General features: G+C 39.3%; 1 protein-coding gene across 2 annotated transcripts in view; it reads right to left on the bottom strand.

The window, feature by feature from the left end:
* Positions 1-12494, bottom strand: part of LOC111523263 (selection and upkeep of intraepithelial T-cells protein 1) — a 192060-nt gene that overhangs the window by 142243 nt on the left and 37323 nt on the right. The window contains exons 6-7 of one of the 2 annotated variants that reach the window (XM_023187725.1): positions 6859-6981; positions 1780-2607 (exon numbers count right to left, since the gene is read on the bottom strand). The exons of the other annotated variant lie outside the window; for it this stretch is intronic. Of the exons in view, the coding sequence (XP_023043493.1) occupies positions 2591-2607; positions 6859-6981 (140 nt within the window). The 3' untranslated portion in view covers positions 1780-2590. Of the gene's footprint in view, positions 1-1779; positions 2608-6858; positions 6982-12494 lie in introns of those variants that run through there. 2 annotated transcript variants of the gene reach the window in all.

Raw genomic sequence — 12494 nt, 5'->3', positions numbered from 1 at the left:
GTTTGTTAGTTTTCCTTCTAACAGTCAGGACCCTCAGCTGCAGGTCTGTTGGAGTTTGCTTGAGGTCCACTCCAGACCCTGTTTGCCTGGGTATCAGCAGCGGAGGCTGCAGAAGATAGAATATTGCTGAACAGCGAGTGTTGCTGTCTGATTCTTGCTCTGGAAACTTCGTCTCAGAGGTGTGCCCAGCAGTGTGGGGTGTGAGGTGTTGGTCTGCACCTAGTGGGGGATATCACTCAGTTAGGTTACTCAAGTAGGTCCCTGATCCACTTGAGCATGCAGTCTGTCCATTCTCAGATATCAACCTTCTTGATGGGAGACCCACTGCTCTCTTCAAAGCTGTCAGACAGGGCCATTTACATCTGCAGAGGTTTCTGCTGCTTTTTGTTTAGCTATGCCCTGTCCCCAGAGGTGGAGTCTACAGAGACAGGCAGGCCTCCTTGAGCTGTGCTGGGCTCTACCCAGTTTAAGCTTCCCAGAGGCTTTGTTTACGTACTTAAGCCTCAGCAATGGTGGGTGCCCCTTCCCCAGCCTCGCTGCTGCCATGCAGTTAGATTTCAGACTGCTGTGCTAGCAACGAGGGAGGTGCTGTGGGTGTGGGACCCTCTGGGCCAGGTGTGGGATACAATCACCCGGTGTGCCATTTGCTAAGACCCTTGGTAAAGCACAGTATTAGGGTGGGAGTTACCCGATTTTCCAGATGTTGTGTCTCAGTTTCCCTTGGCTAGGAAAAGGGATTCCCTTCACCCTTGTGCTACCCAGGTGAGGTGATGCCTCACCCTGCTTCAGCTCTCACTGGTTGGGCTGCACCAGCTGACCAGCACCAATTGTCCGTCACTCCCCAGTGAGATGAACCCAGTATCTCAATTGAAAATGCAGAAATCACCCATCTTCTGTGTTGCTCGCACTGGGAGCTGGAGGCTGGAGCTATTCTTGCTCCAGGGAGCCAGTAATTTATTTTTATATCAGCAATGTATGAGCTCTTATTTCCTCCAAGTCATCAAAACTTGATGTTATTAAATGTTAATTAGTAACAGTGGTAAAACGAAGTCATCTCATTGATTTGCATTTAATATACCCTGAAACATGATTTTCAATAGTATTTTTACACATATAGTTTTATTTTGTCTTTATATTATAAATAAAATTGCTTTCCTACCAGGATCTGTGATAACTGCTAGACTAATATTAAATCAGGTCATCATCACTAAGAACCTAAACAGTAGGAACTATTGTTCAATCTGCCAATTCCCCAAAGAGGCATATTAAAATCTTAGTCCATGTTTATAATATTGTACACCTTACTTGCATTTCTTTAAATGCTTCCTTTGTAGATTAAGAGTGCAGTATTGATATATATGTACACTATCTTAATTTTTAGAAAACTATGTGTATGGTTTGTATATTTATTTTGGGGCCAAATTTTTTATCCCTAATGTGCCTTTTTAATTATGTTTTCTTAATATTTATATATTTTCATATTCTTTCTGGTAGAATTTGCATAGCTTTTGTCCTTGCATTCCTGTATTTTCAAATTTCTCTGTCATTATGCTTTAGTTTAGTCTTTCATAAGCATCATTGATTGATGGTCATCTTCTTTTTACTGCCATGTTCTAGTGTCAGGTTCTAATTAGCCTAGTTGTGCTAACTTTAAAATGGGGAAGCAAGGGTTTTGGTGGTTTCATAATGACTCAATAGCCAATTAAATGCTTGAAATTCAAGGTTTATTCATTTGTTGCGTGCCTTTCACACACACAAAATCGTAGAAATATACCCAACACATGCAGACAAAGATAAGAGAAAAGGAGTATGAACAGCAGGGAGTCCTTCTGGAGACCAGCATGCTGACTGACCCACTGGCAGATCTGTTTTCCCTGTGAACACCATAGCAGAGCTTCCAGTGGCTGCTGTCATAGAGAAGAGGCTTCAGAGCCAGAATTCTCTCCTCACAGTTGTCAGCGGCAGAGCCTCTGCAGGCATCATGACCATCTTCAGTTTCTTTGTGGTTTTTATGGCCCTCTGAAGAGGGCCTCTGTTCATAGTCATCATCTTTAGCTGCCTTTTGGCTGCACTTTTCTGTCAGGTGCCTGTGGTGGCTGGTCACAGCAGGTGTTATCACCTCATCCCTCCATACATGTGCTTATTACTCAGAGTGTCAGCACTTTCACTCTAAGCCAAGACAGAAATTACTCCATTTTGAGACATTTAGTACCACAAAACATTATTATATATTCCATGTTTAATTATTGATAAAATGACATTTAATTACTGACATAGATTGATTTTTACTTCCAGAGAGTTATTTCCATTTTATCATGTAAATTATTGGTTTTAATATACTTATTCCCTTAGCTTGTTATCTTCTGATTAAATTATTATCTTTTTTTAGTTACCATCATTTGTACAAAAACTATAAATGTAATACAAATTTAAATATTCAAATACATTTAATTTTTCCTCCACATAGCAATTATGGCCATTCATAAAATTGTGGGTTTACAATTATTTTCTTCTGAGTTCTTAGAATATTGTGCCACTGTAGTCTCTCTATCCAAAGTTCCAGATGAGAAGTTTGTTGCTGCTGAATCTCTTATATTTGGAAAAAGCCTGTTAAGAAAAAATTTCCTCAAGTCATTGTAAATTCACATCTTAATACAGGCAAAAGTTGAGATGAAAATGTATTTCAGAACATATTGGTCTCATCTGAGGTGCCAAAGACATTTTTGGAAAAATCATGAGAAATGTTTATTTATAAATTTATTAATTTGACTTATCTATTAATAGTTTAAATCAATGAGAGAAAAATATTTGCAGAGAGTTTGCAAGGAATAAAGGTATTCTATTATTGAAAGGAACTTGATTTACTTTACATATACTTTACATTTACACTTTGCAAAGACCATAAATGGATACCCTGTTGAAACAGTAATCAAGTAGATTCTCTCTTCTTTCTTTTTCTTTCTGTCGCATCCTGTACCCTAATAACTCAAAGAAAAGTAAATCCTTAGTATTTTATGTGTTTATTTGCTTGGAATGTCTATTGCACACTAATATTGGTGTTCATATCTCAGGACATCATCAGAAGTTGCAGTGGTTTGTGTTTGCATTTTAAATTGTTCTAAATATTCTTATGCAACCTTTTGACCTTCTGAAACTAGAAAAATTGTCTCACATGAGACACATTAAATTTTAAACAACTTTTAAATATATGAAAAGAGCTAAAGTCTTTCATAGGGAACAAAGGTAAAAGGGTAGATGGAATTCAGCTACTAAGGAGCAGTGAAATTCATTCCAGGATCTCAGTACAAAAGACAAAACTGAAGAAAACATTTAGAAAAATAGGGAACATACACATATTTAAGGAAATTATTTGTCTTTGTAAGATAAATTGGTATTATGGAAGGTGCTTTTTTTTTTTTTTTTTTTTTGAGGTGAATTCTTGCTCTGTCATCCAGGCTGGAGTGCAGTGATGCAGTCTTGGCTCACTGCAAGCACCACCTCCCAAGTTGACACCATTCTTCCGCCTCGGCCTCCCAAGTAGCTGGGACTACAGGCACCCGCCACCAAGCCTGGGTAATTTTTTTTTTTTTTTTAGTAGAGACGCGGTTTCCCCATGTTAGCAAGGATCATCTCAATCTCTTGACCTCATGATCCACCCACTTCAGCCTCCCAAAGTGTTGAGATTACAGGTATGAGCTACTGCACAGGGTCGATTTTTTTTTATTTAAAAATTAAATGGCTGATTTTCAGCATTTCAACAAGTAGTCAATTTCAACTATTTTCTATTTTGACTAGGCTATCATGAGATTGTTGCTGTATAACTCTATAATATTAGCAATGGGAGGCACATTAGTAGAGCCCTATTCATGGTGATAAATAGAATGATTTGGCCTTTATAGTCCATTGCATTGTGTAAATTCCAGTTTAAATCAATGAATGCGTTGTCTGGACTTTTTTCCATATAATTCTAATGGAAAAAAATTACAAATTGATAAAATGTTTGGATAAAGCAACTCATTCATTGATCTCAATGAAATACAGAGAAGCAGCATCAGAAGAAGCCTTGTATCACCATATAGATGAAAACGGGACTTTTTAATTTTGTCTTAGCTCTTCTGGCCTCCTCCAATGTGAGACAGTAAAACTTCTCTATGACTATAATCCTGCATTGAATTCCATTGGGTCAATAGGTAAATGTGAGATGAGCTGCAGAATATTGGCTACAGGTTCCATACTACTTTTCTCCATCATTAACTCATGCCTATCAAGGCAAGATAATAACTGGCTTGTTTTTCATGGTGGCATAAACTAGGCATGAGAAGTATAAATCTGTATGGTAACAAGCACACACCTGTCCCTTGTATTTGTTTCATTTCAGCAGGTGGTATGTTGGCAAGCTAATGTTTGGACATAAAGGATCACACATAGGGTATTGCTGTGAAGTAATTGGAAATTACAAAGGCTTTACCTAACAGGCCTCACAGAAGAAAGCTGTTCTTTAAGAAGGCAAGTGACTTGCAGTTTCTGGAGAAAGTTGCATTCCAGGGCTCAGCCTCACCCTAAAGCAACTGTGCTTATATGCATATCTGCTCTCTCAGCCCAGGAACCTCCTTTTGGAGGCCTCCTCCTTGGGGGCCTCAGCTGAGATGCTTTTCATTCACTCTGCTGAGGCCATCTTTTCTGGGGCAATTCTTTACTAAAAACCTCTTTTCTCTGACTCAGTACTACTGCATCTCTAGCACTTCCCTGTATCCTACAACCTTCCCCCTAGTTCATAAAATGACAGGAGACCTTTGTAAAGAGACAATTTTCTTGTATATTTGTTTGAGTTCTTTGTAGATTCTGGAAATTAGCCCTTTGTCAGATGAGTAGATTGCAAAAATTTTCTCCCATTCTGTAGGTTGCCTGTTCACTCTGATGGTAGTTTCTTTTGCTGTGCAGAAGCTCTTTAGTTTAATGAGATCCCATTTGTCAATTTTGGCTTTTGCTGCCGTTGCTTTTGGTGTTTTAGACATGAAGTCCTTGCCCGTGCCTATGTCCTGAATGGTACTACCTAGATTTTCTTCTAGGGTTTTTATGGTATTAGGTCTAACATTTAAGTCTCTAATCCATCTTGAATTAATCTTCGTATAAGGAGTAAGGAAAGGATCCAGTTTCAGCTTTCTACTTATGGCTAGCCAATTTTCCCAGCACCATTTATTAAATAGGGAATCCTTTCCCCATTTCTTGTTTTTCTCAGGTTTGTCAAATATCAGATGGTTGTAGATGTGTGGCATTATTTCTGAAGGCTCCGTTCTGTTCCATTGGTCTATATCTCTGTAGAAAATGTGGCACATATACACCATGGAATACTATGCAGCCATAAAAAAGGATGAGTTTGCGTCCTTTGTAGGGACATGGATGCAGCTGGAAACCATCATTCTTAGCAAACTATCACAAGAAGAGAAAACCAAACACCGCATGTTCTCACTCATAGGTGGGAACTGAACAATGAGCTCACTTGGACTCGGGAAGGGGAACATCACACACTGGGGCCTATCATGGGGAGGGGGGAGGGGGGAGGGATTGCATTGGGGAGTTATACCTGATATAAATGATGAATTGATGGGTGCTGACGAGTTGATGGGTGCAGCACACCAACATGGCACATGTATACATATGTAACCTGCACGTTATGCACATGTACCCTAGAACTTAAAGTCTAATAAAAAATAAATAAAATTAAAAAAAAAAGGAAAATAAGATAATAAACTCAATTCCCCTTGAAGTAAAAAAAAAAAAAAAAAAAAAGAGACAATTTTCCCCACCTCTGCTGATATCCTCTGACCCTCACCCAGTGCTGTTCTATGGGGAAAAATGGAACAGGAGGAGGAAGCACTACATTCCTTTTTGGCCTCTTTCTTATATACAACTATAGTAAGTAAATAGAGTTTCTTTCAATTTGACTTCCCATAACTGACCAAATGTACATCTGGTAGCTCTCAACAGAAGGTCTAAAGAATGCCAACAGTGACTGGATGTAAAGATGAAAACAAAGTAGACTATTCCACTTAGTTCCAGGTTATGGATTTTTTTGGTTAAGCAAAAATAATTTCTCTATATTGTTTGTAATTACTCACTAGACTTGCATCATGTTTGAGGGAAAAGCCTGAAGCCTACAGGTAAACAGGATATACCTTTGCATAACCTTGCACACATTTTTAATGGAACATTTTGGGACTGTATATTTTGGGTAGAGCAAAAGAAGGAAATATTAACATTTTCCTTCCTAGCTTACTAGTTCTACATTCCCTTCCATTTTCATAAGGAAATTATATTTGCACAATAAACCCAGGACTTCTGTCTTTGGGCGTGAGTTATGGGATATATGTCCCATAACATATAACAAAGATATATGCACTTTTATCAACATAGGTTCAGGAATGTTAATGGTTTCAGCCCTGTGGACACTTCCATGTTTCTAAAAAAAAGAGTATGGCATTAATTTTCAAGTCAGTCCTTGAGATAAGAAGAGAGGAAATCCTGCAAATTTTTCAAAGAGCTCAATATACAGAAAGTTTGGTGAATGCCTTCTGGATGAAATATAGCTGAACCTTCCATATTTATCTGGGAGAGTTGTCCAATTATTCAATCAATGTTGAGAAAGTTATTGCCATTTGAGACAACAACATGGGCACTGGTAGAACCCCAGGAACCTTGAAAAGGCTATAATCAGGAAACTCTTGTATAACACACAGGTCTTTGTTTTTTCTTCCAGTTACTAAGGCACAAGGATAAGAATGGTCACTCTTCTGGACATCTGGAGATCCACCAAAGGAATAATTCCCTCTGAGTTACCACCCTTCCTTTTACATTTACCTCTCAGTCTGAAGTAAACCAAGGAAATAAGCATGGTGATGAAGACCATCAGCACCCACACCATCACAGTCATATCTTCCAAATACATAGAAACAAACTGGAATTTTCGATCTGAAACAGGAACTAGGGAGAGATGAAACATTTAGGATTGTTGCAGCAGAGAGAGGAGGACTCGTTTAGAGATTTATGATAAGTTTACTCTCCAGGTTCCTGTTGCTTCATACCATCTGAGTGTGTCTGTTGGTTGGGGAGAAGTAGGTTGGGCTATGTGGATGATCCTGGATATGAGTATATTTGGGCTAAGACCAGAAGAAGGCTGTGATGAGGCAGGTGCCATTCTTCTCAAGCAGCATAGTATTTTCCCTGAGTGGCCACAGTCTGAAGGACAGATAAACACATTGTGTATTTACCCACATTAGCTGGTGCTGAGGACCCTCAAGAATCCTGGGTCTTGTGAGGAGTGTCATAAAATAGAATAGTCTTGGGTGAGCAGACTCTCTAGAATAAAAAATATCTCAAAATTCTTAAAAGTCATACTATCATCTATGTCAAAAGTCTCATTTAAATTATCTTTTCTCTATGGTTCTAAAGTAGTAAACATGCCCCTATCATAGTATTGATTAATATATCTTGTAATGGCAGCACCACTGCCAGCAATGAAGGCATCTGTTTCATTACTATGCCTATTAGAAATTACTCTCTTATACAAGAGAGTACAGTTATTAAACCATAGTTATTAATCACCAAATATTTGCTCAATTAGTGACTGTGTAAATGACAAATGCCTCAGGCATGTCACGTGCTATGATAAGAACCTGAATGAAAGTGGTGTTTTCCAGAGACTGGAAGAGCTCAGGGCCTCTGAACAGCTGAGAGAAGTCTTAAATAACTTGGTAATAGTAATGGTAGAATCTATGGACAGTGGGTGCAGCCCACGGAAGGTGAGCTGAAGCAGGGCGGGGTGTTGCCTCACCTGGGGAGCACAAGGGATCGGGGATTTCCCTTTCTTAGCCAAGGGAAGCCATGATAGACTGTACGTGGGAAAACGGGACACTTCTGCACAAATACTGCACTTTTTCCTATGGTCTTAGAAACCAGCAGACCAGGAGATTCTCTCCCGCACCTGGCTCAGTGGGTGCCATGCCCACGGAGCCTTGCCCACTTCCAGTGCAGCAGTCTGAGATTGACCTGTGAGGTGGCATTCTGGAGGGGAAGGGGCATCTGCCATTGCTGAGGCTTGAGTAGGTAAACAAACTGGCTGGGAAGCCCACCTGCCTCTGTAGACTCCACTTCTGTGGGTAGGGCATAGCTGAACCAAAAGGCAGCAGAAACTTCTGCAGACTTAAAACAACCCTGCCTAACATCTCTGAAGAGAGCACTGGTTCTCCCAGTATGGAGTTTGAGCTCTGATAACGGACAGGCTGCCTCCTCAAGTAGGTCCCTGACCCCCAAGTAGCCTAACTGGGAGACACCTCCCAGTAGGGGCCAACTGACACCTCATACAGGCAAGCATCACTTGGGGATGAAACTACCAGAGGAAGGATCAGGCAGCAATATTTGCTGTTCTGCAATATTTACCATTCTGCAGCCTCCACTCGTGATACCCAGGCAAACAGGGTCTAGAGTGGACCTCCAAGAAACTCCAACAGACCTGCAGCTGAGGGACCTAACTGTTAGAAGGAAAACTAACAAACAGAAAGGAATAGCATCAATATCAACAAAAAGGACATCCACACCAAAACCCCATATGTAGGTCACCACGATCAAAGACCAACGGTAGATAAAACCACAAAGATGGGGAGAAACCAGAGCAGAAGAGCAGAAAATTCTAAAAACCAGAGTGCCTCTTCTCCTCCAAAGGATTGCAGCTCCTCACCAGCAACAGTACAAAGCTGGACAGAGAATGAGTTTGACAAGTTGAAAAAAGTAGACTTCAGAAGGTTGGTAATAACAAACTTCTCCGAGCTAAAGGAGCATGTTTTAACCCATTGCAAGGAAGCTAAAAACCTTAAAAATGTTACATGAAAGCCTAACGAGAATAAACAGTGTAAAGAAGATGTTAAATGACCTGATGGAACTGAAACCATGACACAAGAACTTCGTGATGCATTCACAAGCTTCAATAGCCGATAAAATCAAGTGGAAGAAAGGATATCAGTGATTGAAGATCAAATTAATGAAATAAAGCAAAAAGACAAGTTTAGAGGAAAAAAAGAGTAAAAAGAAACAAACAAAACCTCCAAGAAATATGGGATTATGTGAAAAGACCAAATCAATGTTGGATAGGTGCCCCTAAGAGTGATGGGGAGAATGGAACCAAGTTGGAAAACACTCTGCAGGATATTATCCAGGAGAACTTCCCCAACCTAGCAAGGCAGGCCAACATTGAAATTCAGGAAACACAGAGAACACCACAAAGATACTCCTCGAGAAGAGCAACTCTAAGACAAATAATTGTCAGATTCACCAAAGTTGAAATGAAGGAAAAAATGTTAAGGCAGCCAGAGAGAAAGATCAGGTTACCCACAAAGGGAAGCCCATCAGACTAACAGTGGATCTGTTGACAGAAACCCTACAAGCCAGAAGAGATTGGGGGCCAATATACAACATTCTTAAAGAAAAGAATTTTCAACCCAGAATCTCATAACCAGCCAAACTAAACTTCATAAGTGAAGGAGAAATAAAATCCTTTAGAGACAAGTACATACTAAGAGATTTTGTTACCACTAGGCCTGCCTTACAAAAGCTACTAAAGGAAGCACTAAATATGGAAAGGAACAACTGGTACCAGCCACTGCAAAAACATGCCAAATTGTAAAGACCATCCATGCTAGGAAGAAACTACATCAACTAATGGGCAAAATAACCAATTAACATCATCATACTGATGGGATCAAATTCACACATGACAATATTATCCTTAAATATAAATGGGCTAAATGCCTCAGTTAAAAGACACAGACTGGCAAATTGGATAAAGAGTCAAGACCCATCAGTGTGATGTATTCAGGAAACCCATCTCATGTGCAGAGACACACATAGAATCAAAATAAAGGGATAGAGGAAGATCTACCAAGGAAACGGAAAGCAAAAAAAGCAGAGTTTGCAATCCTAGTCTCTGATAAAACAGACTTTAAACCATCAAAGAGACAAAGAAGGCCATTACATAGTGGTAAAGGGATCAATTCAACAGGCAGAGCTAACTATTCTAAATATATATGCTCCCCATACAGGAGCATCCAGATTCATAAAGCAAGTCCTTAGAGAACTACAAAGAGATTTGGACTCCCACACAAAAATAATGGGAGGCTTTAACAACCCACTGTCAATATTAGACAGATCGATGAGACAGGAGGTTAACAAGGATATCCAGGACTTGAACTCAGCTTTGCATCAAGCAGATCTACTAGACATCTACAGAACTCTCCACCCCAAATCAACAGAATATACATTCTTCTCAGCACCACATTGCACTTATTCTAAAATTGACCATATAATTGGAAGTAAAGCACTCCTAAGCAAATGTAAAAAACAAAAACAAAACCCAGAAATCACTGCAAACTGTCTATCAGACAACAGTACAATGAAACTAGAACTCAGGATTCAGAAACTCACTCAAAACCACACAACTACATGGAAACTGAACAACGTGCTCCTGAATGACTACTAGGTAAATAACAAAAAGAAGGCGGAAATAAAGATGTTCTTTGAAACCAATGAAAACCAAGACACAATGTACCAGTCTCAGGGACACATTTAAAGCAATGTGGAAAGGAAATTTTATAGCATTAAATGCCCACAAGACAAAGCAGGAAAGGTCTAAAATCGACACCCTAACATCAAAATTTAAAGAACTAGAGAAGCAAGAGCAAGCAAATTCAAAAGCTAGCAGAAGGCAAGAAATAACTAAGATTTGAGCAGAATTGAAGAAGATAGAGCCACAAAAAACCCTCCAAAAAATAAATGAAGCCAGGAGCTGATATTTTGAAAAGAGCAACAAAATAGACCACTAGCAAGACTAATAAAGAAGAAAAGAGAGAAGAATAAAATAGATGCAATAAAAAATGATAAAGGGGATATCACCACTGATCCCACAGAAATATAGACTACCATCAGAGAATATTACAAACACCTCTACTCAAATAAACAACAAAATCTAGAAGAAATGGATAAATTCATGGACATATACACCATCCCAGGAATGAATCAGGAAGAAGTTGAATCTCTGAACATACTAATAACAGGCTCTGAAATTGAGGCAATAGTTAATAGCCTACCAATTTAAAAAAGTGCAGGACCAGAAGGATTCACAGCCAAATTACACCAGAGGTACAAAGAGGAGCTGGTATCATTCCTTCTGAAACTATTCCAATCAGTAGAAAAAGAGGCAATCCTCCCTAACTCATTTGATGAAGTCAGCATCATCCTGATACCAAAGTCTGGCAGAAAAACAAAAGAAGAGGATTTTAGACCAATATACCTGATGAACATCAATGCAAAAATCCTCAATAAAACACTGGCAAACCGAATCCAGCAGCACATCAAAAAGCTTATCCATCACGATCAAGTTGGCTTCATCCCTGGGATGCAAGGCTGGTTCAACATACGCAAATCAATAAATGTAATCCATCACATAAACAGAACCAATGACAAACACCACATGATTATCTCAATAGATGCTGAAAAGGCCTTCAACAAAATTCAACAGCCCTTCATGCTAAAAAACTCTTCATGCTATAAACTAGGTATTGATGGAACGCATCTCAAAATAATAAGAGCTATTTATGACAAACCCACAGCCAATATCATACTGAATGGGCAAAAACTGGAAGCAATCCCTTTGAAAACTGGCACAAGAAAAGGTTGCCCTCTCTCACCACTCCTATTCAACATAGTGTTGGAAGTTCTGGCCAGGGCAATCAGGCAAGAGAAAGAAATAAAGGATATTCAATTAGGAAAAGAGGAAGTCAAATTGTCCCTGTTTGCAGACGACATGATCGTATATTTAGAAAACCCCATCGTCTCAGCCCAAAATCTCCTTAAGCTGATAAGCAACTTCAGCAAAGTCTCAGGATACAAAATCAATGTGCAAAAATAACAAGCAATCCCATATACCAATAACAGACAGTCAGAGTTCAAATGAGTGAACTCACATTCACAATTGCTACAAAGAGAATGAAATACCTAGGAATCCATCTTATGAGGGATCTGAGGGACCTCCTCAAAGAGAACTGCAAACCACTGCTCAGTTAAATAAAAGAGGATACTAACAAATGGAAGAACATTCCATGCTTGTGGATAGGAAGAATCAATGTCATGAAAATGGCCATACTGCCCAAGGTAACTTATAGATTCAATGCCATCCCATCAAGTTACCAATGACTTTCTTCAGAGAATTGGAAAAAGATACTTTAAAATTCATATGGAACCAAAAAAGAGCCCACATTGCCAAGGCAATCCTAAGCACAAAGAACAAAGCTGGAGGCATCACGCTACCTGACTTCAAACTATACTACAAGGCTACAGTAGCCAAAACAGCATGGTACTGGTACCAAAACAGAGATATAGACCAATAGAACAGAACAGGAGCTTCAGAAATAACACCACACATCTACAACCATCTGATCTTTGACAAA

This window comes from Piliocolobus tephrosceles, chromosome 1 (genome assembly GCF_002776525.5).
Source record: "Piliocolobus tephrosceles isolate RC106 chromosome 1, ASM277652v3, whole genome shotgun sequence".
NCBI lineage: Eukaryota > Metazoa > Chordata > Mammalia > Primates > Cercopithecidae > Piliocolobus > Piliocolobus tephrosceles.
The sequence above is the reverse complement of the archived record's forward strand: the minus strand, read 5'-3'. Positions and strand labels throughout refer to the sequence as shown.